This window comes from Myotis yumanensis, unplaced genomic scaffold, assembly GCF_028538775.1.
Source record: "Myotis yumanensis isolate MYYU_CA2020_CCGP unplaced genomic scaffold, mMyoYum1.0.hap1 SCAF_4, whole genome shotgun sequence".
Lineage (NCBI taxonomy): Eukaryota > Metazoa > Chordata > Mammalia > Chiroptera > Vespertilionidae > Myotis > Myotis yumanensis.
In genome coordinates this window covers 90690589-90713520 of record NW_027223755.1, presented here as the reverse complement: position 1 = coordinate 90713520, position 22932 = coordinate 90690589, and the positions used below count along the sequence as shown (strand labels likewise).

General features: G+C 41.7%; 1 protein-coding gene across 4 annotated transcripts in view; it reads left to right on the top strand.

Moving 5' to 3' along the window:
- The window catches only part of MRTFB (myocardin related transcription factor B), a 200475-nt gene that overhangs the window by 110521 nt on the left and 67022 nt on the right, over positions 1–22932 (top strand). The window contains exon 1 of one of the 4 annotated variants that reach the window (XM_070412951.1): positions 10885–11409. The exons of the other annotated variants lie outside the window; for them this stretch is intronic. Coding sequence (XP_070269052.1) covers positions 11289–11409 — 121 coding nt within the window. The 5' untranslated portion in view covers positions 10885–11288. Of the gene's footprint in view, positions 1–10884; positions 11410–22932 lie in introns of those variants that run through there. 4 annotated transcript variants of the gene reach the window in all.

The window sequence follows — 22932 nt, the reverse complement described above, 5'->3', positions numbered from 1 at the left end:
ATTCTTATAATCAGTGTTTTGAACTCTCTATCTGGTAGATTGCTTGTTTCTATTTTGTTTAGTTGTTTTTCTCAAGTATTGTTTTGTTTTTTCCTTTGGGACATGTTACTTTGTCTCTTAATTTTGAATGAGTCCCTGGGTTTGTCTCTATGTGTTAGGTAGATCTGCTACATCTCCCAATCTTGGCTGATTTGCCTTGTGTTAAGTGTAGTGTGGGGCCTAGTGGCACAGTCTTTGTGTTCACCTCAGCCAGGTGTTCTGGCAGTGTCCCTTGTGTGCGTTGTGTGCGCCCTCCTATTTTAGTTGAGCCTTGATTGCTGTTGGCACATCACTGGGTGGGGTTGACTCTCAGACTGACTGACTGTGAGGGCTGGATGTGACAATAGCAGACAAATTCCCACATGGAGGGAATCTTTTTAGCAGGAATCTGATAACAGCCAAGTCCATCCTTCAGGTATGTCATTTGTTGAGCTGGTTGGGTGGTGATCTTCTGTAGTCTCAAGCTGACCACCAGGTGTGTTGATTCTGGAGCCTCTTAGGAGGGCTTCAGTGAAGGCCAAGATGAACTGCCATTTGTGCCCGGGTGGGAGCTACAGAGTGATCTGCAGTAGTTTGTTACTTGCACTTTATCTGACGGTGCTTTGGAGAGGCTATGCTGAAAATCGAGGTTGGCCTCCACTAGTGCCAGGCTTGGGACCCTTTGGTGTATACCATGTTCTGAGCTGAGGCCAGCCACAACTTGTGCCAGGATTTGGCTGCTTAATTGAAGCTACGTTCCAAGCAAACACTTATACCAGGCTTGGAGCCACCTGTTGGGAGTTACAGTGCAAGTTGAGACTGGTTGCTGCTTGTGCCAGATTTAGAGCCTCTTAGCAAGTGGTACAGAGCACACCGAAACCAGCTGATGCTTGTTTGGGGTTTGTGTACTTTTGAGAGATTTTAAGAAAGTCTGCAGCACAAGCTGAGGCAGGCCATTTATGTTGAAAAGCCAATGGAAGCAGCTTGGGCACATGAGTTGGGTGAGGCCCAGTCTCAAGGAATCACAGGGTAGGACCATGTTATCCAGGTTAATGTTACCCAGGATTTGGCACCCACCTGACCTGCTGGCTGGTTGGGGTGGAGCTCAACAGCGGGACAGTGGCACCTACCAGCACCTTCGTCCCCTGAGGGAGTTGCTCTGGCTCCTGCCCCTTGAGCCCTCAGCCTGGAGCTAGTCAATTCAGCTCCTCCCTGTATATCCCTGGTGCTTTTTTTTTTTAGCTGTAGCACAGACCAGTGAGTCCTTGTGCAGGCCCCTCAAGAGGAACACCTGGGACGCCAGCAGCCCTCTGTCTCTCTGGATGCAGTGCCTGCTGGTTTGCACAGCCAGATTTGTGTGGACTCCTCTTCCCTGCTCTGGGACCCCTCACTCCACAGTCTACTAAATATCCTTCCCTCTTCTTAATCGCCACACCATGTGTGGGACCAGGCCATTTCTCATCGCCTTCCCTTTTACCAGTCCTGTCGTGGCTTCTACTTTATATCCTTAGTTATAGGGTTTCTGTTCAGCTAATCTTCAGGTGGTTCACAATGATGATTGTTCTATCATTTAGTTGTAATTTTGATGTGGTTGTGCGAGGATGCGAGCATAGAGTTTACCTACTTTGACATCTGGACTGAAAATGACCTAATGTTTGTCCTACCCAGTTCTTAGACCCTATGGCTGATTACTTGGCTGTGATTAGTCACCTGGGGGCAGTTTTTCTATTTCATTATTCCTATTTCATTATTCCAGTTAAGTGAAACAGTATCAGCAGGGTTCTATGCATGTATAATCTAATAAGTGAAATTTCAAGTAGTAGGAAGTCATCAGAAAAAAGGTATTCCGTGCCAAACCAAAATATGGTGAACTTTACCTGCACCCTGCTGCAGCCTTACAGGGTGTGATTGGAAAATGTAAAATATGTGTGTGGTGTTGTGGTCTGTGTGAGTGTGTGTGTGTTTCTTGTAAGAAAACCTCCCAACCTAGGAAACATGCAGTCCTGGAGGATAACAGATAGGGAGATCATCCAAGAAATGAGCCCTAACAGACACGACCGTTTGGGGAGTGCCTGTCTTGCCTGTGTTGAGTATTTTAAATGCATTTTTCCTAATTTTTATAATCACAGAAAACATCTGTTGTTATTTGTGCATTTCTATAGGTGAGGCAGCCGCAGAACAGATCTCACAACTGAATTATGTTAACTCTGAAGTCGTGTTCCTTCCATAAGACCATCCTGCCTCTAACCTTCATAAATCTACCTGTACTGTTATCCATCTGAAATTAAATGACACAGAGCTGCTGAGGATCAAAAGATCCTCAAAAGATTCGCAGAATTTACTTGTAACCTAGAATCCTTATCATAGATGGTGAACATTTATTTTCTCATTGTGGGTTTCCTACATACAGTTCACTCTTATTATCCTATTTTTTCTCAACAAAATAGAAAATATTGGCTTTCCCTCTAGTATATTCTCAAAGGGGTGAAAATTGGTTCTTGGAGACTAGGCAAAAAAAAAAAATCATTTTTTCATGTATAAGGAACATAAACGGACATGTGGTAAATCTGTGGTATTAAAATTTCATGGAACGTGATTAGGAAACAATTATATAAAAAGGAGTCAGGAGATAGGGACAATAATGTAAAAATGGATGAAACACTATGTAGACAGTTTTTTGTTACAAATGCTGACGTCAACATCACACTGATCATAACTTAATGATGCACCTTCTAGGCTTTGCTGGGGGATTTGACCCTCTTAACTCTTCGTTACTCCATTCCATCTCTGCTGAACTTCATGCTGTAGTCATCTCATTTTCTTTTATATTCCATAACTTGGAATTCGAGGAAGACTGTGCTAAAGATATATAATCTAAGGAAAGCTTTTCGTTGTCAGTGTTCTAGCCAGTTGCCTGTGTTTATCCTATATAATAAAAGGGTAATACGCAAATCGACTGAACAACAGAATGACCGGTTGCTATGACGTGCACTGACCAGGGGGAAGACGCTCAATGCAGGAGCTGCCCCCAGCCTGCAGGCCCTGAGCACCCAATCGGGTCCTGCCAGCCAACCTCTTGGTCCCTCCCCCCGGCCTGCAGGCTTCGATCACCTGATGGGGAATGGGGAACTGGGGGTGGGTGGCGGTGGATGCGGGCGGCGCTAGGCCAAGGCCCCCGCCCTATCAGTCTCCCCACACACAGAGGGTGACTGGTGTCAGGGACGAGGCAGGCAGGTGGGCGGGAATGGCCAACCTCTCAGTCCCTCTCCCCAGCCGCAGGCTCCAATCCCCTGATGGCAAGTGGGGAACTGGGGGTGGGGTGGCGGTGGGGGACGGGGATGGCTGCCAGCAGCTGGGAAAGATGGCCCTGATCACACGCCAGGCCTAGGGACCGTACTCGTGCACAAATTTTGTGTGCGAGGCCTCTAGTCTATACTAATAAAAGGGTAATATGCTAATTAGACCGGGAGACCTTCCAGATGTCCTTCCAGACAAAGCCATGGTGGCGGGGCTGAGGCAGAGGCAGTTGGGGCAATCAGGCCAGGAGGGGAGGGCAGTTGGGGGCGAGCAGGCTGGCGGGGGTGGGGGCAGTTGGGGGCGAGCAGGCCAGCAGGAGGGGCAGTTGGGGGCGATAAGGCCGGCAAGGGGGGGCAGTTGGGGGTGAGAAGGCTAGTGCGGGGGGCAGTTGAGGTGAGCAGGCTGGCAGGGGGGCAGTTGGGGGTGATCAGGCTGGCAGGGGAGGGCAGTTGGGGGTGATCAGGCCGGTGGGGGCAGGGCAGTTGGGTGCGAGCAGGCCAGCCGGGGGGGCAGTTGGGGGCTATCAGGCCAGAAGGGGGGTGCAGTTGGGGGCAATCAGGCCGGCAGGCAGAGTGGTTAGAGGCGATCAGGCAGGTAGGCAGGTGAGTGGTTAGGAGCCAGCAGTCCCAGATTGCGAGAGGGATGTCCAACTGTTGGTTTAGGCCCGGTCCCACAGGGATTGGGCCTACACCAGCAGTTGGACATCTTCCGAGGGGTCCTAGGTTGGAGAGGGTGCAGGCCGGGCTGAGGGACAACCCCCCACCCCCCCCTCCCGCATGAATTTCGTGCACCGGGCCACTAGCATGTTTATAAGTAACAATAAAGCTTAGAAATAGAGAAAGAACTTGAATGACTTTTTTAAAGCTGATAAAGTGTATTCTGTCATCTCTTGATTATCCATACTAAAGATTTGAACAGGAGCAGACAAATGGCATTGGTCATATCTGTATGTGTAGTCAGATTGCTTCAGTTGAGGTATGTGTCAGTGATGACCTGACTGAGAATGAGCTGAGATATATGTTCCTCTGCCTCACCTGCCATTTGCCCCACCACAGAGGAAGTTCTCTGTCAGTCTAAGCAGAGGGTTAATCAGCAAACATCCTATATCAGTGGTTCTCAACCTGTGGGTCGCGACCCCTTTGGGGGTCGAACAACCCTTTCCCAGGGGTCACCTAAGACCATCCTGCATATCAGTTATTTACATTACGATTCATGACAGTAGCAAAATTACAGTTATGAAGTAGAAACGAAAATAATTTTATAGTTGGGGGTCACAACATGAGGAACTGTATTTAAAGGACCAGAAGGTTGAGAACCTCTGTCCTATATAATAAAAGCCAGCGACCGAACGCAGAATGACCAGAACAACCGGTTGACCAGTTGCTATGGCACGCACTGACCACCAGGGGAGCTGCCCCCTGGTGGTCAGTGCGTTCCCACAGTGGGAGCGCCACTCGGCTGACCGGGATGAGTGGCGCTCTCACAGCGGGAGCAGCCACTCAGAAGGCGGGTCCACAGCCGCTCGGCTGACTAGGATGAGCAGTGCTCCCACAGTGGGCCAATCCCCACAGGCCACACCCCCCCACCAGTGCACGAATCCCGTGCACCGTGCCTCATGATAATGATAAAATTCCATTCCTAAAAAACCTTGCCAGAGTCATAACTCCCCTCTTCAAGAGGATGAAGCAAACCCAAGATGGTAATGCCAGTTGTGCTAGGACTGTGTATGTTTTAAGATGATAGGTGATAATAAGCAAAGACTACATACCAAATTATCAGGCTGTTTGCCCTGCTGTAGTGTTTAGTTAGGCAGCAATATTTAATTGCTCAAATTACTCCTTCAAAATTGTATTTTCTTAGAAATGGCAGCAAATTTATCCTTCCTCATGAAACAGTGACTTTCATAAGAACTAATTTGTTAATATATCTGTAGTACTATATGTTTGATATCCATGTATTGAAAAATTTTATTAAAAATGGACTTAATAAGATATGCTGTGTGATTTAAAATATAGCACCCTTTAATCTTCCTTTTTTACAAAAATATTTTAAATTATCAGGATCATTAAATTGGGCTTAATAATTATTAAATTATTGGGATTTATCATTACAATTTAGTAATTATCTAAATATTTTATAGTGGTATTATGTTAAAACAAGAAAATTAAGGATCAAATATGTATTTTACTAAAAATATGGTATCCTTAGGAAAAAATTTAGGTGTAACCTAGATTGAAATTTTTCTCCCTAAATACATCCAATTTAATTGACTATGTCTACATAAATTTTATAATATTGTGGCTCACACTGTGTGAAGGAAGCCCCGCAGTGTACCCTCATTTGATTCAATGATTGGCTACTCAGAGACCTGTTACAAAGTAGCAAGATGTGGAAGATGGAAGAAAAAGGGCATTGCCTCTCAATGGCAGTGTCAGGAATGCCTCCAGAGCAGTAAGACTCAATATTTAGCAGTCTCTCTGCATTCTGTTACTAATTACTTTATTCATTACTTTTGAAAGTTTTCACATTGGTGAACCTTGCCCATTTGGCGATAGTATGAGGTTTTTCTTTATTGAAATCCAGCATCATACAGCGATAATCTTTTTTATCAACAGTTCTGTAAGCATATAATAACTCTGCCAAGTTTTAGAGTAGGTCCCTTGAGCCAAGTTTGTTTCTGTTCTAATTCCCTGAAGCCTTTCTTGGATTATTCCTAGTCTCCAAGCCATACAGTTTTTCTCACGCTTATTAAATATCCGTAGTGAGAAAATGGACTTGATTTATGGTACTCTTTCATACTAAAACAGCTCTTTTGAGTGTGCATACACACAGACCCTATGGAAGCAAATTTTTCATAGCCAAAGTGACTTTAATCACCTATCATTTTCAGTTAAATGTCACTTGTGACAATAGAGACAAATGACACAGAAGTTGATGTAGCGTGTATAGTAAGGAACAAGGGTGAACCTACTGGGAAGCAGTCCATATGACATTGGTGGGCTTCTCTGACTCAGAGAGAATGCAAGTCTCTTTCTGTCCTTCATTTCTTAACAATCCAGAGACTATGTGGGGCTGAGCAGGGCAGTGCGGGCAGTGACCTGGTACAGGGCTTCAGAGGCTGTGTGGGATGGGGAGATACCTGCATAGAATTTGGCTACAGCAGTGCCAGTGAGGTGAACAGGATATTCATGTGTGGGGTGGCAGAGACCATGGAAGACAAGGTTCTCATTATAGAAAAGGGTTACAAATGTAGAAAAGAGAAAATTAGAGTGAACCTGTGGCTTTGGATTAGAATTGGAGCCATCCGGGTGATGTCATGATTTTTATCCTATATAATAAAGGGCTAATATGCAAATTGACCAAATGGTGGAATAACTGGTTGCTATGACATGCACTGACCACCAGGGTGCAGACAATGCAGTAGCTGTTCCCTGGTGGTCGGTGCGCTCCCACAGGGGGCAGCGCTGCTCAGCCAGAAGCCAGGCTCAAGGCTGGCGAGTGCAGTAGTGGTGGCGGGAGCCTCTCCCACCTCCGCAGCAGTGCTAAGGATGTCCAGCTCCTGGCTTAGGCCCACTTGCCCTAAGCCATCAGTCGGACATCCCCCAAGGGCTCCCGAGGGTGCAGGCCAGGCTGAGGGGGACACACCCCTCTCCCCTCCAGTGTACGAATTTTGTGCACTGGGCCTCTAGTTGTATATAAATAATGTAGATGTAAATTTAGATCTATATTTTACATCTATTAATATCTAGAAATGTAAATATGTGTGAGTTTGCACACGTACATGTACATGAACTCACAGACATATTCCTAACTAAACCTACAGAGAAGGCTGAGAAGGGAATAGTAATATCCTAATAACTGTGAGCACACCTAGCATATAGAGCTTGGTTTCTCAAAAGAGCAGGAAACATAAAAGGTGAGCCTGGAACATCTTGTCCAGAAAGTAAGAAAGTGCTCAAAGAATGATGGGGTCATAACAATAAGAAACTGAAACCAGCTTGATGCTGTACCCACTGGCCAAATCTGGAATAATTAGCATCAAAATAAATAATGATAGGACCATGGTATAACCAATTGAATAAAATAGAAATCCATAGCACATCTATATATATAAAAGCCTAAGCGACCATCCAACCAGTAGCTATGACGTGCAATGACCACCAGGGAGTAGACACTCTGACTGGTAGCTATGACGCGCACTGACCACCAGGGGCGGATGCTCAACTCAGGAGCTGCCAAGCTGTGGTGACACACCCGGAACCAGAGAGGAGGGAGCCTAATTCCTGGGTGCATCGACCGAGAACCGCCCTCTTACGATCCAGGACCCCTCAGGGGATGTTGGAGAGCCAGTTTCAGCCTGATCTCTGCAGGCCAGGCTAAGGGACCCCACCAGTGCACAAATCTGTGCACCAGACCTCTATTACTGATATAAAGAAATACCATAAACCAGATAAAGAAAATTCTTATAGTAGGTGTGCCACTAATAATTATAGAAGGAATGATAGAATTTTCAAAACCACCATTTGGCAATCATCATAACCATAAATAATTCAGCCCCATAAAATAATTATGAAGAGGAAAAGCTTTACAATGAAGAAACCTGGCTGATACCACCTTAATCAATTACTCAAAATAAACATTATCAGTTATGAGACAAATTGAATTTGTGTACCACCTGATAGGATACAAAGAATACATCTTTACTTCTGTCTTATTCCTGCCAAATATATTTCTGCCATAACTTGAATCTAATCATGAAGACACATCAGACAAACTCAGATTGAGGGTGATTTTACAAAATAACGTGCCTGTAATCTTCAAAATTCAAGGAAAGAAAAGTGAAGAAAGATGGAAGGGGAAAAAAACAAAAGAGACTTGATAATTCAGTGCCCTGGATAATCCTAGTTTGGATCCTTTTGCTATAAAGGATGCTGTTGAGACAACTGGAGAAACTTGAATGGAATCTGTGGATTAGATGGTAGTGATATGTCAATGTTAATTTCCTGATATTGATGGCTATATTATGGTTATATACCGTAATATCCTTGTTTGTAGGAATTAATTAGATCACTGAATGTAGAGGGGTATCATGTCAGAGCCCACTCACAGATGGCTTAGTAAAAAATGCTCTGTGAACCTGAAATTATTTCAAATTTTTAAAAATAGCAAAATAAATGTTCTGTCAGGCATATTCACCACAAAGAAATTATTTCCTTTCAAAACTATAAAGAAAAGACTTTTTATATAAACCTACAGATTTTTTACATTTATCAGATACAAAAATAATAAACTTGGAAAGAATTCTTAAAAGAGAAGTTTTGGGGGGTTTTTTAACACACAATTCACACCCAAAACACAAAGCTAGTAAAGAATTGGAAAACGACTGATATATCTGTGTAGGTACTCAGGTTTCTAAACTTGGGGCCTAAAATCAGCTGGGCAGGATCTAAGAAGCAACATCCTGAAAAAGAGAATGTTGGGGATTATTGTTCCCGGTTCTTTTTGCAAGGTAATTAAGAATGTAGGCCCTGGAGCCAAGCTTTCTGTTTGGAACTCCGCCACTAACTATAAGATACAATCTAGATTTTTCTAGGCCTCAGTTTTCTCATCTGTAAATCAGGATAATAATGTTGAATTCACAGGTAAACAGAATAAATGAGAAAATACAGTCAAAGCACTTAGACTGTGGCACATTGTAAGTACTAAATACAGCTGGTGGCTGCTTTATTATTTCAGGAAAAGTTAAAACGCTTTCATAAACGCCTTCTTTTATATTGGCTTCCTTCTTCCTTACCAGGTGGAGAATTACTAGGAAGCCATCAAAGTTATGTTCTCTGCTGTTAAACCTGACCCAAGATCAAACTAAAACCTGGAATTGGAGTGTATTCTAGAAGACAGCAGGCATTGCAGTACAACAGGAAAAAAAATTGGGCTTTGGAAAACCCAGATTTTGGTTAAATTTCAGACCTGCCACGTACCAGCTTTTTAACTTTGGTCTTGGTCTGTAAAATGCCTATAATGTACAAATAATCACAGAAACTGATGGGGGTCAAATGAGATAAACTTTGCAAAACATCTAATAAGAAGACCACCCTAAAAAATGTCTTCAAAAAAGTATGGCTATTATATTTATTTATTCATTCATTCATTCATTTTTTTTTACTGCTTTAAAGGTGCAGGAGCAGTTAATTTAGAAGAATAAAGGTCTTAGGAGCAGAAATAGGAGCAGAGCATCTGAGGGCATTTTTTAGAATCGTGATAGGCTTGCTGTGGCTGTTTATTCCTGCAGAGGTTTAGACTACCAACGCTGGGCTTAAATTGCTTCAGAAGGAATTTCACTTGACAAGAAACATGTCATGTGCTGTGTAATCCCATTCTCAAGAGATGCTGGAGCAGGATAGATAACTATCTTTCTAGAACAGCATGGGTGTCGTGCACACCAGCCTTGGAACCAGGGACAAAGGATAGACTTCATTTAGTTCCTGTCTGTGTTTAAATGGTGAAGAGAATATTGACTTTTCTGGCTCTAAAAATGTACACCTTTCTTTATCCAACAGAAGGATCATGTTAGAGTGTTTTCTTTTAAAGAGAAAATGTGCCTCCTTTAGAGAACATTTAGTTGTCCATCTAAAATTAGTGACTCTTGGTCATTGATGTAGGACTTCTTTAGAACTCTTGAGTATTACCAAAGGTAGTTTTCCTGTTGCACTTTATTCTGCTTTAATTCATTCACTCAGTCATGCAACAAGTACTTATTGAGAACTGATATTCCAGGCACTCTGCTAGATGTTGGTTATGGACTTTATGGGAGCTCTTTGTAAAGGAGTATACTTTGAGTCATTAAAAAAATAATATTCTTTTGGCTACAGTTATAGATATATTTTGGGGTGTATGAAAACAGCCTTAACTCCACCTTTGCCCGGAATTGCCGTCCCTAGATTTCCTTCAAGCAGCATCCCTTGTGTCTAGTGGACAGCAGTCTGTGATCTGCAGAAGTGCCCATTGTTGATAGCTCATAAGAAATTTACTTGGGCTGATCTCTGGACGAATCTGTTAAGAAATAGAAGCTCTCAGTGCCTCTGCTTTTAATACAGGGGAAGAGATTTTTCCTTAGAACAATCATGGCGATGTTAACTCTCTCAGCCGACTAGCGGCACAGAGGGAAAGTGCTGCTCAGGTCTGAACTGGCGAGGCAGAACGCTGCAGTGACAGTACACTACACGTCCCTATTACAAAGAGCACTGCTTTGCCGGGGAGAGCCGGACGCAGCAAAAAGCACCGCACAAAAGAACTTTGGTAGTGCAGTGCCTGTGTTTTTATCCAGATAGGCTAGTAGCATGTTTATTCAGCGCTGTGCCTCTGCGGAGTTAAGACCCGCTTCCTTCAGATGCCCTGGGCTGCTGTTTGTTTAGCTGCAGAACTTAATGAGTAATGAATGTGCTTGTCTGGCTGATAGAAAGTATTTCCACAGGCTGCGGCTGTGTTTATAGAGAGCCAGAGAGAGACCACAGGCAGCAATTTGTCGTCTTAGGTATCAGCAAAGTCTTCTCTTTTAACAACTAGAGGATTTATTTTTAACTGCTTGACTCAGTGTTTGTCAGATGATTCGGACCATCAAACTGCAGATTGAAGTGCCCAGAGCAGGGGAAGCTGGAATGGCAAAGGAAAAGGGCTGGCTGGGAAAAGGGGTGGGATTTCAGCATCACCGTGCCTCCGCAACTCTGCCTCCCAATGTGGGAGAGAGTTTAGGGCTTCCAGCAGCATGAGTGTCTGTGCAGGTCAGGCTGGGAACCAAAGGCTGAGTGATGGCTGCCTTCAGCGGGGTAAAGACATAATTGCCCACTGGTGATTGGGATCTTGTGAGGAGGCGCCCGGCACCCAGGGACCAGAGTATTTTGAGCACCGGTCTCTGCTGATCGGCAAATTGAGCTCTTCTCCTGCTTGATGCTGCCTGTCTTCAGAAGCCTCTCACCATGATCGATAGCTCCAAGAAGCAGCAACAGGGGTTCCCAGAGATTTTAACTGCTGGCGATTTCGAGCCATTAAAAGAAAAGGAATGCCTTGAGGGGAGCAACCAGAAAAGTCTCAAGGAAGGTCAGTGTTTCTGTGGACTGGGCCAAAACTGCCAAATCCCTTTCCCCTCAGCCAGCCCGAGCGTGTCTGTCTGATCACCATGCGTGTCTCTCTCTGTTCCCTGCTGTACTTACACAGTCTAAGTTGTTTGAAATGAAAGCTTAGTGCTGTTCTTGGTAGCACTCTCTAAAGATTCATTAACTGATAGAACTCTAGGGATTTTGCAATAATATAGTAAGGGGACTTAGGAAGCCAGTCCTCATTTCACTAAAATCCTTCCATGTTCATTTTGTATATTTTCTCATGTTCTCCAAATTTTTGTCTCCCCCCCACCCCCTTAAGAGAGGCCATTTCCTTTTCAATATTATTCAGAACACTGCTTCTTTTATGTTTACAAATACATAATTCCAGGAAACTCAATTTTTTTCTAATTAGCATGTTTATGGATTTTAGTGTTTAAAACGAGGAAGGTAGCTAGCTCTTAATTATATCTTTAAATCATTGGTTTAATTGGTTATAATGCATACTGCATTGTTTTGTTTTTAAACACACATTGCAGTTTTGTGGTTTTGTAACAAAGCAGAATAAGCTTAAGAATACCGTCAATTATTGTTAGTGACCACTGTATTAGTTTAAGAAAATGGCCAAAGGTATGGGCATTGCTGACCTGTGTCCTGGCCTACTGTGACAAGACCAGTGCATGGCATGCTTTACCGTAGCAGCTGGAGGTCAAGGGCTATGGTATAAAAAATTCAGCATCTATAGAGAATAAGTTTTTCCTAAATTTGAGATGTGCAGATCATCTAACTCAATACTTGTTTAACCTGAATTTTGATTTTCTAATGTTCTTTGGAAGGAAAAACCCCACAATAACCTCTTTTTCATTTTATCTGCTTTCAGCTCCTGCCATGAGCCACCCCCTCACCTTTCCACTCGCTCTTACTCACCTTATACAGACCCAGAGAGTAAATGTAGAGTTATCTGCCTAAGTAGCAGCTTGAGCTTCTTCCAAAAGGATATTCCTCCATTTTTTAAAATTTAAATTCTTTATTGTTTAAAGTATTGCATATGTCTCCTTTTCCCCCCATTGACCTCTCCCCCGTATTCCTCCATTTTTGCTCATTTAGAATATGAGCATGATAGATTGTTGAGATTTAAAAGATAATAATGAGAAACAATAGTTAAACTTGCTGGAGTTGAACTACTTTTGGGTATAGGTAGGAAAACACCTAGATCGAAGCAGATGACACACAATGAGGTATAAATAGCTGTTGCCAAGAACCAAACAATGGGTTACCTCTGCTTGTGCACAGCAGGCCTTACTGTAAGTCATTATAGAAGCAATACCGGTGGAGTTTTTAGGAGACATTCTGGAGACTCACTAAGGGAAACGTAAAATTTTTTAATCATTCGCTTAAAAAAAAGTTAAGAATGCTCTATTTAAAACAATTTTTGTGCTACTTGAAAAACTGAGAAAGGAGAGGAAAATGGAATAGGAAAAATAAAAAGATGTCACAACAGCAGAATATGATAAAGGAGCATAGAAAGCAAGGATTAAAAATACAGGGGAATTATCAACATGAACAGCAAAGTAGAGTTGAGATAATTACATAATGTATGGATTGTTTCCCTAAGTCGTGACCATGTGTGATAGCATGATGTCAAAAGAGCAAGAGCATGGACTCTCAAGTGAGATACATACTTGGGGTCAAACCCCAGGCATACCATTTTCTCGCTCTGTGACCCTAGACAAGTTTTGTGCAATGAGGAGAAACAATATTTACTTCATAATGTTTTTATAAGATGCCTGTTTTAATGCCAGCTTATCATCCCTCTTCTTATATTTTTTAACCCTTTGTTATTTTTCCCTTCTATTTAAAATTAAATTTTTGAGATCCTATATACATTGACAAAATATAGAAGTATTCTGTATTTTACTGTCATGTAAATTCGTGGATATAAAGAGGTAAGGGGAGAGAACTTTCATATTTTAAAACACTCCACAGAAAGATTGGATGATAAAATTCACCTGTCTCACCACAGTTGCACTGAACTGGGTTTTGCTTTATATTTCAGCAGACTGTATTTCTACTCATTTTCTGGTACAGATAGTGCTGAGGGCAAAAAAGCATAGAGAGATGCTGAGGGTGATTTGTTACTGGAGTAGTATGAAAATACTTTGGTTCCCATGCAAGATTGAACTGGTGGAATTTAGTGTGTCGCAGTTACTGCCTACAGATGAACACCAATGGTCAGCTTATCAGACTCGTAGAATAAAACAAGAAACAAGCCACTGCAGAGCTTCATCTGTTTTTAAGCATGGAGTCAGACGTCACTTGTATTAATCCATACAAATTGGCTACAGTTGTTCAAACACTAAAACGCCCTAGTCCCGTGGTCGGCAAACCACGGCTCACGAGCCACATGCGGCTCTTTAGCCCCTTCAGTGTGGCTCTTCCACAAAATACCACGTGCAGGTGCACGTACAGTGGGATTGAAACTTCGTGGCCCATGCGCAGAAGTCGGTTTTCAGCCTGGGCAAGTCTATTTTGAAGAAGTACTGTTGATATTTGGCTCTGTTGACTAATGAGTTTGCCGACCACTGCCCTAGTCTAATTAGATCCTATGCTGTTTTGTCAAAAGAGACAAATATGTGACTGTCAGTAATGTCTAATGGTTCATGCCTCAACTGTTAAGGGGACACACAAAATATTATATTTTACATCAAGAGTGTTTGGTTTTCCATTCGTTTTTGGCAATGTTGGTTTTTGGTTTTGTTTTTATGAAAGAACAACCTTTGGGATTATTTTTAATGTCTGGATTGTAAGTTTCTAGGTAAATGAAGAAAGGATAAATTTGGGTCCATTTAGTTCTAATCAGAGACACAGCTTGGTCTCACTGGTGTTTCTGACATGTGTCTACTGTAGGAATTAGAGGTCCTCTCTGCTTCTCAAGTTGTTGGTCTAGTTCTTGTTTATATTGGGATATTTTGGAATTCTTATTATTGCTGAGAGTACTAGTTAGCTGAAATAATTATGGGGGTGGGGGGAGAACAGACTTTGTCAGCAGCAATCATATGTTTTAAGAGTTTGTGTGACACCTTAACAGAAAATTTAGTAATGTCTATTGAAAATGTTTGTGTGTACTGCCAATGAGTAGTTGTCATCACATGCCAGAGAATTGTTTGGATAATAAAGCATATCACCTCACACTTTTGCTAATGCTTGTATAAGCTTTTTTATAACTATATCAACCCATGTGTGTAGTTGGAGAATTTAATTGTTTTTTTGCTTTAGCAATAAATGTCATGAATTCTAATCAAATTCAAAAAGGAAATTTTCCCTAGGAAAATTTAGAATTTCTTAACTTTTGTCAGGGCAGCATTAGGGATTCTTAACTTCTGCCTTATCAACAGAAGGGTTAGAACATTTTCAAATAATGTTCACCATGGATGAGATTTAAATTTAATTTCTGATTCTACAGCTAAAGAAGGATATTACAAATCATTGACTTGACAACTTGAGAATCAATAATTATGACTTTTGAGGAAAATCAAATAAATCGAGATGATTTAATTCAGATAAATGGTTTAATATAACTCATTAAAATATTAAATTATAATACCAGTGCTACCAGCTAGTTATATCCCATATTTATCAAGACAAAATGGTAGCAAATAGAAGATTTAGCATTCAATATACAGAGCTCTCTAATGGTAAAAATGAAATACCACAGAAAGAAAACTGGGTTGTGTATTAATTACCTGGACTAAAGTAACTTGCATTCAGTGTTTTTTAACCAATCAAAGTGATTTCTTGCTCAAAACATAGTCCAAGGTGGATTGGACAGCTTAGTCAACTGTCCTCCAATAAGTGACTTGGGCAGGGGTGGGCAAACTTTTTGACTCGAGGGCCACAATGGGTTCTTAAACTGGACCGGAGGGCTGGAACAAAAGCATGGATGGAGTGTTTGTGTGAACTAATATAAATTCAAAGTAAACATCATTACATAAAAGGGTATGGTCTTTTTTTTTTTAGTTTTATTCATTTCAAACGGGCCAAGGATGTAGTTTGCCCACGGCTGGACTTGGGGAACTGAGCCTCTTCATTGTGTGGCTCAGTCATGGAGGTGGAGGGAGGAGTTACAGATTTGGAGGACCACATTCCTAATCTGGCACAGGCTAATAACAGTTGAGATAATATCTGTAAAAGTTTGTGGTATAGTGTGTAGTAGACAGTGTCGTAGATTAATGTGGTATACTGGGACATGGCTATAGTAGATCTGTTTATGGAAAAAATGCACCTTTGTCTGACATTATTATGAGTAATCCAACCTGAGGAAATAGATTAAATAAGTACTTATATTGAATCACCAAAACTTTTTTAAGTGATGGAAATCATCTCAGACATACTCTACCTGTGCTGTCCTTTAGCCACATGTGGTTATTTAAATTTAAAATAATTAAAATGAAATATAATTTTCAAAAATTTAGCTCCTTAATTATTGGTGCATGAGCCACATTTCAGCTACTCAGTAGCCATATGTGGTTAGTGGCTACTATATTGAACAGTGTAGACTATAAAACATTTCCTTCACTGCAGAAAATACTATTGGACAGCACTGCTCCCCCTCCATGCCTTTGCTCACAACATTCTTCTCACCCCAGTTTGCAGGTCCAAAGTGTCTTTAAACCTAATCCTCATGCCATTTCCTAAAGAAAGTCACTTGATCCTGTCAGTTAAAAAATAATTTCTTCTCTCTTGTATATTCCTGTTAACTTGATCTGCATCTCTTTCCTTAAAGATTTCACCTTTTGCCACTATGATATATATCTGTACTATCTTCATTATTAGAGCATAGTATCTCTTGGAGATAGAATCATTGTTTGGATCATTTACTACCTCACCCCCTTGTCCTGCATCTCATTGACACATTATTATTATGCGGCTATTATTTAAAGAGTATTTATATACAGCCCTGCCTCTTAAACAATATAATTTGAACTATTACCTTCAGATATAATTTGTAATTCAATTATAAGATAATGGCTAGCCCAAAATATAATGTATTGGTGTCTTAAGGCATTGTGTACAAAATATTTGCCCATGCATAGAATGATCCCTGAATCATTACTAGATTACTAGAACTATTATTGTTTGATTTTTGTCATCTGCCACTTCTAGCTGCTCTCCCTTTTCTGATTTGCTGCTTCTAATCTTCTTTAAATTAAGCAACAAATTAACAAACTGTAATAGTGGAATCCTGATTCTGTTGTTTATTCAGCTGCTATGTATTGAGCCATAGCAGAGAAACAATCAAATAGGCAGTTGAAATAAGGCACATTAGACATGAATTTTACAACATCTATTTTGATTTCTCTGGGAATTTCTTCTTTCTTTGTTTTCTGCCAGTGTTCTACACAATTGAAAGTGTCATACAAGCGAGGTATCACTAAATTCATGTGTGTGTTTTTAAGTAAATTTGAAAAGTAAGTTATGATCTTTATAATGAACTAGAGGCCCGGTGCATGGATTCAAGCACTGGTGGGGTGTGTGGCCTGCAGGGATCAGCCTGCTGTGGGAGTACCGCTTATCCCCGTCAGCCAGATGGGGCTCCCACTGTCGGAGCGCACTGACCACCAGGGGGCAGCTCCTGCATCAAGTGTCTGCCCCATGGTGGTCACTGCGTGTCATAGCGACTGGTCGACCGGTTGTTCTGGTCGTTCTGCTGTTTGGTCACTGGGCTTTTATATATATAGATTCATCTCCCCAAAATGTGATTCAACGTTTCTTTAAAAAAACAGTATGTGCTACTTTTGAGATGAAATTACATAATTTAGTTTTTTATTAGAAATAATTTCATTTGAGTGCTTCTACATAGCATCATGCCAGAAGTTGTAAACCTCTTTTAGCCACAACATTCAGGGAGCTCACAGTCTAAAAATCAAGAAACTAAATGGTAATATAGGAGTTAAAATATGCACACACATAAAGGAGGTACAAAAGAGAACCATGTCTGCTTTGGTCCAAATGCGATTACCAACTGTGAGGGCCAGCCTGTCTCTTGTGTTTGAAAACTGTAGTCATCTACACCCTTGATGTCACCAGTGGGCAGGCCCCTTACTACTTCCATGAAACATATTCCTCCAGGGTTTCCTATCTCAACTAATGGCACCTCTGTCTACCCATTGGCTCACACCAGAAACCTAAGTGAGAGTGACCGCCTCCTCCTCACCAAATCCTATTACTAAATCTGTCAGTTCTACCTCAGAAAATATTTATCCACAACACTGTTCAGCCACATGTACCATCCTTCCTCAAATAGTCTTTTTTGTTTGTTTGTTTAGTTTTAAAAATATAATTGACAGCATATAATAAGTTTAAGGCATGCAGCATAATGATTTGACTTACATATATCATGAAATTATTACCATGATAAGTTTAGTTACTATTCATCCTCTCATGTAGATATTAAATAAAAGGAAAGAGTCTTTATAGAAATCTTTACTCAAGTAGAGATAGACCTGCAGCTGATTCCTCCCCACCCAGTCACCCCCTTTACTGAGGCCCTGCCTCTGTCTCAGAAGCATGTGGTACTCCTCTCTCCCTCTGTTATTCTCTCCCAGAATGCCTCTCCCCGCCCATCCCACCCCCAACCCCCCACCCCATTAGCCTGAACTGCAACTCACCCTTCCACCTGCGTCATCATGCATGGTTGCTATGATATTAGGATAGCACACAAGTTATGACAGTTTTGGGTTCTCTTTATGTTTTGGTGGACAGACTGGCGTGCGCGCGCACGTGTGTGTATGTGTGTGTGTCTGTGTGTGTGTCCATGCAGGTATATATATATATGAATGGCTATATGTAGACATGCATGTGCACATGTATGTGTGTGAGTCCCACTCCTAAATCCACAAAATTGGAAGAAGGACCAGGATACTGGGCCAGGATGAAGTGACCTAAAGAGAATAGCATGTACTTTCTATAATGGGAAAAATTGGAGGTAAAGAACGTTCTGTTATTTTCCTGTTTCATTGTTAATTGTCCTTTTGTTCAAGGAGCCTCCCTTAGAAATTTACATCAAGACATTTCAGAATCTTTTCTACAACATACATTTTCCCATTTCAGAGGAATTAGGAAGGAATTCAGGGAGCTCACAGCCAAAACTTATCATGGTAATAATTTCAGAGGAATTAACTTATAAGTGCCTCTACCTAGAGCCGCACACTGAAATTCTAATATAGTGTAGAATGTAGAATTTCTGATTGCCCCCAAATAAGAAAAATAAACATTGTCTCCTTTTAGAACCATATAGGGTAAGAAATTAGAAGTTCAGGTACAGAACCAGCATGTTACTACAAATTAAATATTGTCAGATAAAATAAATCAAGTATTGTTTTAACGTCTGTCCATTGCTGGTGATCAGACACTTAAGTGGATGATGTTGCTTTTGAAGTGTTTGTGTTGTTATACTTCAATTTATCCCACTGTGTACTTTATTTTCACTACTTTTTAACCAAATGAGATTTTTTAAAGTGCATACATGTACACGTATAATACCTCTCTGTATGTTGCCACAGGCTAATGTTATCCCTGCCATTCTGTACCAGGCCCCAAGCTTGACATCACGTTGTCATACCACGAGAAGCATACTTAAATTCATTCCAGTGTTTGACAAAAAGGAGAAGGGAATTTGTGTGAAGATATGATCAGTTTAAAGAAACATGCCCCATTTTTAGCAGTCTGTTTCCATGGTAACAGAAGCAGCAGCCAACCGGAGTTATCAAAGTGCCTGTAAATTTCCAAGGCACAGTGTTGAAAACATTGTCTTCCTGACCTCATGCTGCAGATTAATGCAGGAAACCTACAGTGTGTTAGCCTAGACTGTCCGCATTTACTTTTTACTTCATTTTTGCTCTTTAATTCCTAATAGAGGGTAAAAGCTACATTCTAGAGAACGACGTCCTTACCAGCAAGGGTCGGTCAGTGGTTTAGAATTCTGCAGTTTGTACCACCTGCCTCTTCCCTCACAGGACAAACCACCATTTTATTTTTGGCCTCTTGCTTTCCATTTTCTAAAATTACTTCAAGAACCTTATTTTTTTAATTGGCAAATTAGACCCCTGAAAATACAGCCAGTCTGTAATCTTTGGCTGCCACTTTTTATCATCTATGAGAGTACTTAGTGTTTTTCTCTTCTTTAATGCAGCATGAATTTCACATTAATTGTAAGTAGAGATGAAAAGAAATTAGTATCTACCAGTTTTTCGTGGTGCCCTTTACTCCTTTTCCCTTCACTTGCCCTTTTTAGCCTTCTTGTACCCTTCAGAACAATGTAATTCAATTTTGTCTTCTGTTCTATCACCAACATCAATTCAAAAATACCCCGAGCCTCAAATTCATATAACAAAGCAAAACAGCAATGGTTCTGCCCCATGATAATCACTTGCCCATAGAAAATCCTCTTGGTGATTTATTCTTAAATTTGGCATAGTATTCTCTTTCCTTAGAAAATAATAACTTAATTATATACCAAGTATACCATGCAAATTGAGTAAAACATGTTTATTAAAACTTCTATATGGTGAGCATTGTAGAAAGTGCTACAATATAGGAAGAGGGCTAGAAGGGGAAATAGAGGCCAGAAAAAACAACAAAACCTAGAATTCAGTATGACCAGGAATATATAATGTAGTTGTTATTGTAGTTATCAAATCATTAAAAGATAAAGACACCATTTGTGGTTAATGGAATTATGGTGGTGAGAGGGAGGGTGGGTGAGAAATAAGAAAATCTAATTACTGTGGAATTAGTTTCTTAAAGTCTTTTCTAGCAATTTATCTTTTGTAAATTAAAATTCACATAACATAAAATTAACCATTTTAAAATAAAATAATTCAGAGACATCTAATGTTCACAGTGTTGTGCAACCACACTTCTCTCTAGTTTCAAAACATTTTCATCACCCCAAAAGAAAACCCTGTAACCATTAAACATTTACCCCCATGCTCTTTTCTCCCCGGTCCTGGTAACCAACAATCTGAGCTCTCTGGATTTACCAGTTCTGGATATTTCACATTTCTGGAATCCTATAATATGTGATCTTTTGTGGCTGGTTTCTTTCACATAGCATAATTTTTCTCAGGTTCTTCTGTGTTGTAGCATATACCAGTATTTCATTTCTTTTTTGGCTTAATAGTATTTCATTGTATGGATAGATCACATTTTGTTTATTCATGCATCTGTTGATCTTTTCCCACCTTTTGTTCTGTTCCCATGTGTTTCGCTATTGTGAATAGTGCTGCTGCGAACATGTGTGTACATGTATGTGTTTGAGTGCCAGATTTCAATAATTTTCAGTTCACCTGGAAGTGGAATTGCTGGACTACAACTGTTGTTAACTAAAATCTATATATATAGAAGCCTAAGCGACCGAATGACTGTTCAACTGGTCACTATGACGTGCACTGACCACCAGGAGACAGACGCTCAATGCAGGAGCTGCCCCTTGGTGGTCAGTGTGCTCCCACAGCAGGAGTGCCGCTCAGCTGACAGCCCATCCCACCACCCACCAGCCCTGTTGCAGCCACTCACTCCCTCAGTAGTCCTGCAGTTTCAATCTCTGGAAAACGGGCCAGACACCGACAGACCAGCGCCACCAGCACCATCCCAACAGCTCCTCCGGCCTCCTGGAAGTCGGCCTCGGGCACCGCAGTTACTTCCCCTTCCTAGACGCTCCACAAGGAAGAAATGATATAAAAGTGTCCGTCAGGTGGCTCCCAACAACTGGCACAAACATCAGCGGGACGGGTTTGGATCCTGGGCTGGCAAGGGTGTCCCACCACCTGCCTGGAGGGCCGATTGCCCCCCTCCCACGCCCTCGGGACAGGCACCAGATGCAGGGCTCACAGCTGGCGAGTGCCACTGCGGTGGCTCGAGCCTCTCCTGATCAGGACTGACTGGGCGCGAGCCCGTGGCAGGCGCAGCAGTGCCGAGATGAGCGGGAGCAGCAGGCAGGAGCGGCAGGCAGCATCGGACTGCCGGTTTCGGCCCAATCCCCGCAGGCCACGTCGAGGTCCCCCGCCCATGCATGAATTCATACACTGGGCCTCTAGTCTATAATAGTCTATAATAATAAAAGGGTAATGTGCTAATTAGACCGGATGTCCTTCCAGATGAAGCCAGGGCTGGGGGGGAAGCCCGGGTCCCGGGTGCCTACTGGCAGCTGGAGTGAAGCCCGGGTCCCGGGTGCCTGCGGGCAGCCGGAGGGAAACCAGCCCAGGTCCCAGATGCTAGAGGGAAGCCGGTGCCGGCAGCCAGAGATGAAAGGCCTACTCTTGCACGAATTTCATGCATCAGGCCTCTAGTTTTATATAATAAGCTTTAAAAAGAACTGCCAAAGTTCTAATTTCATATCTCGTGGTCTTCTCTTATAAAAATGATACAGTTCAGAGCCAATGAGTGACTTGCCAGCTTCCTGACTGACTTCTCTCCCCCAAGCTATTGTCATTATTAGTTGGAGCTTCTCTGTAATAAATAACCGTGTTTCTTTTCAACTTGCTCTTCACTGTCTGCAGTAATATTTCAGACCTCCTTCACTGGCCTCAAAACTAACTTTTCCTTCATCTCACTTTCAATAGATGACCTTTCTTCCTCCTCCTCTGAGAAAATAAAAGCCATCATTTGGACGTCCCATACCAAATCTATAAACCTATCTGCAGCTATATCCAGTCCTAGCTGCCCTTCTATTATGATAGAAGTGTCTCTTAACAGAGGCTGTCCTTGTATGCTCTGCACCTCCTTCTCTTCAAGGGACCTACAGCCTCTTAGTCTTTTGTTCATTTTCATCCCTATTCATCCCTATCTTTTTTCTTCCTTTCTCTTTCCTTCCCTTTCCTCTCTCTTGCTCTTTATCGGTTATAGACTTGCTCAAGTATGTTCCAACCTGAAGCTCCATGCCTTCTCAAGCTTTCCACCCTCTTTCCTACCCTTCATGGGCAACATCTTTAAAGTATTGTTTCCATTAACATCACTCACACTTTTGGTCCTTCTTTATTCCTTAACCTCCTCCAGTATGACTTCCATTCATCACTCTGAAGAGTAGCTCCTCCATGTATTAAAACAACAATATTTAACCCTGTTGATCATGAATCCCTTCTAGAAACACTTTATACACACCCTTCAGGCTCCTCGTCCTCCTCCCAGGCAGCTTCCTCTGTCTTCTTTGTTGGATCTTCATCCCCTAGCTGATCTATAAATTGTTAACTTTCCTCAGAGCATAGTCCTGGGCTTCTTTTGCCTTTTCTTTGTATATTCTCTACCTTGGCAAATACTACATATGTCACAACTTCCAAATTTCAATCTCCTGGCAAGACCTACCTTCTGAAATCTGGACCCATACAGCCAGTTGTCAGTTGCACATTTCTACTTCCAATTCCAACATAGCTAAGACTGGACTCCCTAATGACCAACTTGTGCTCTTTATCTCAGTAAATGGTTCAGGTGCTTAAGCCAGAAACCCAGGTGTCATTTTTATCTCTTT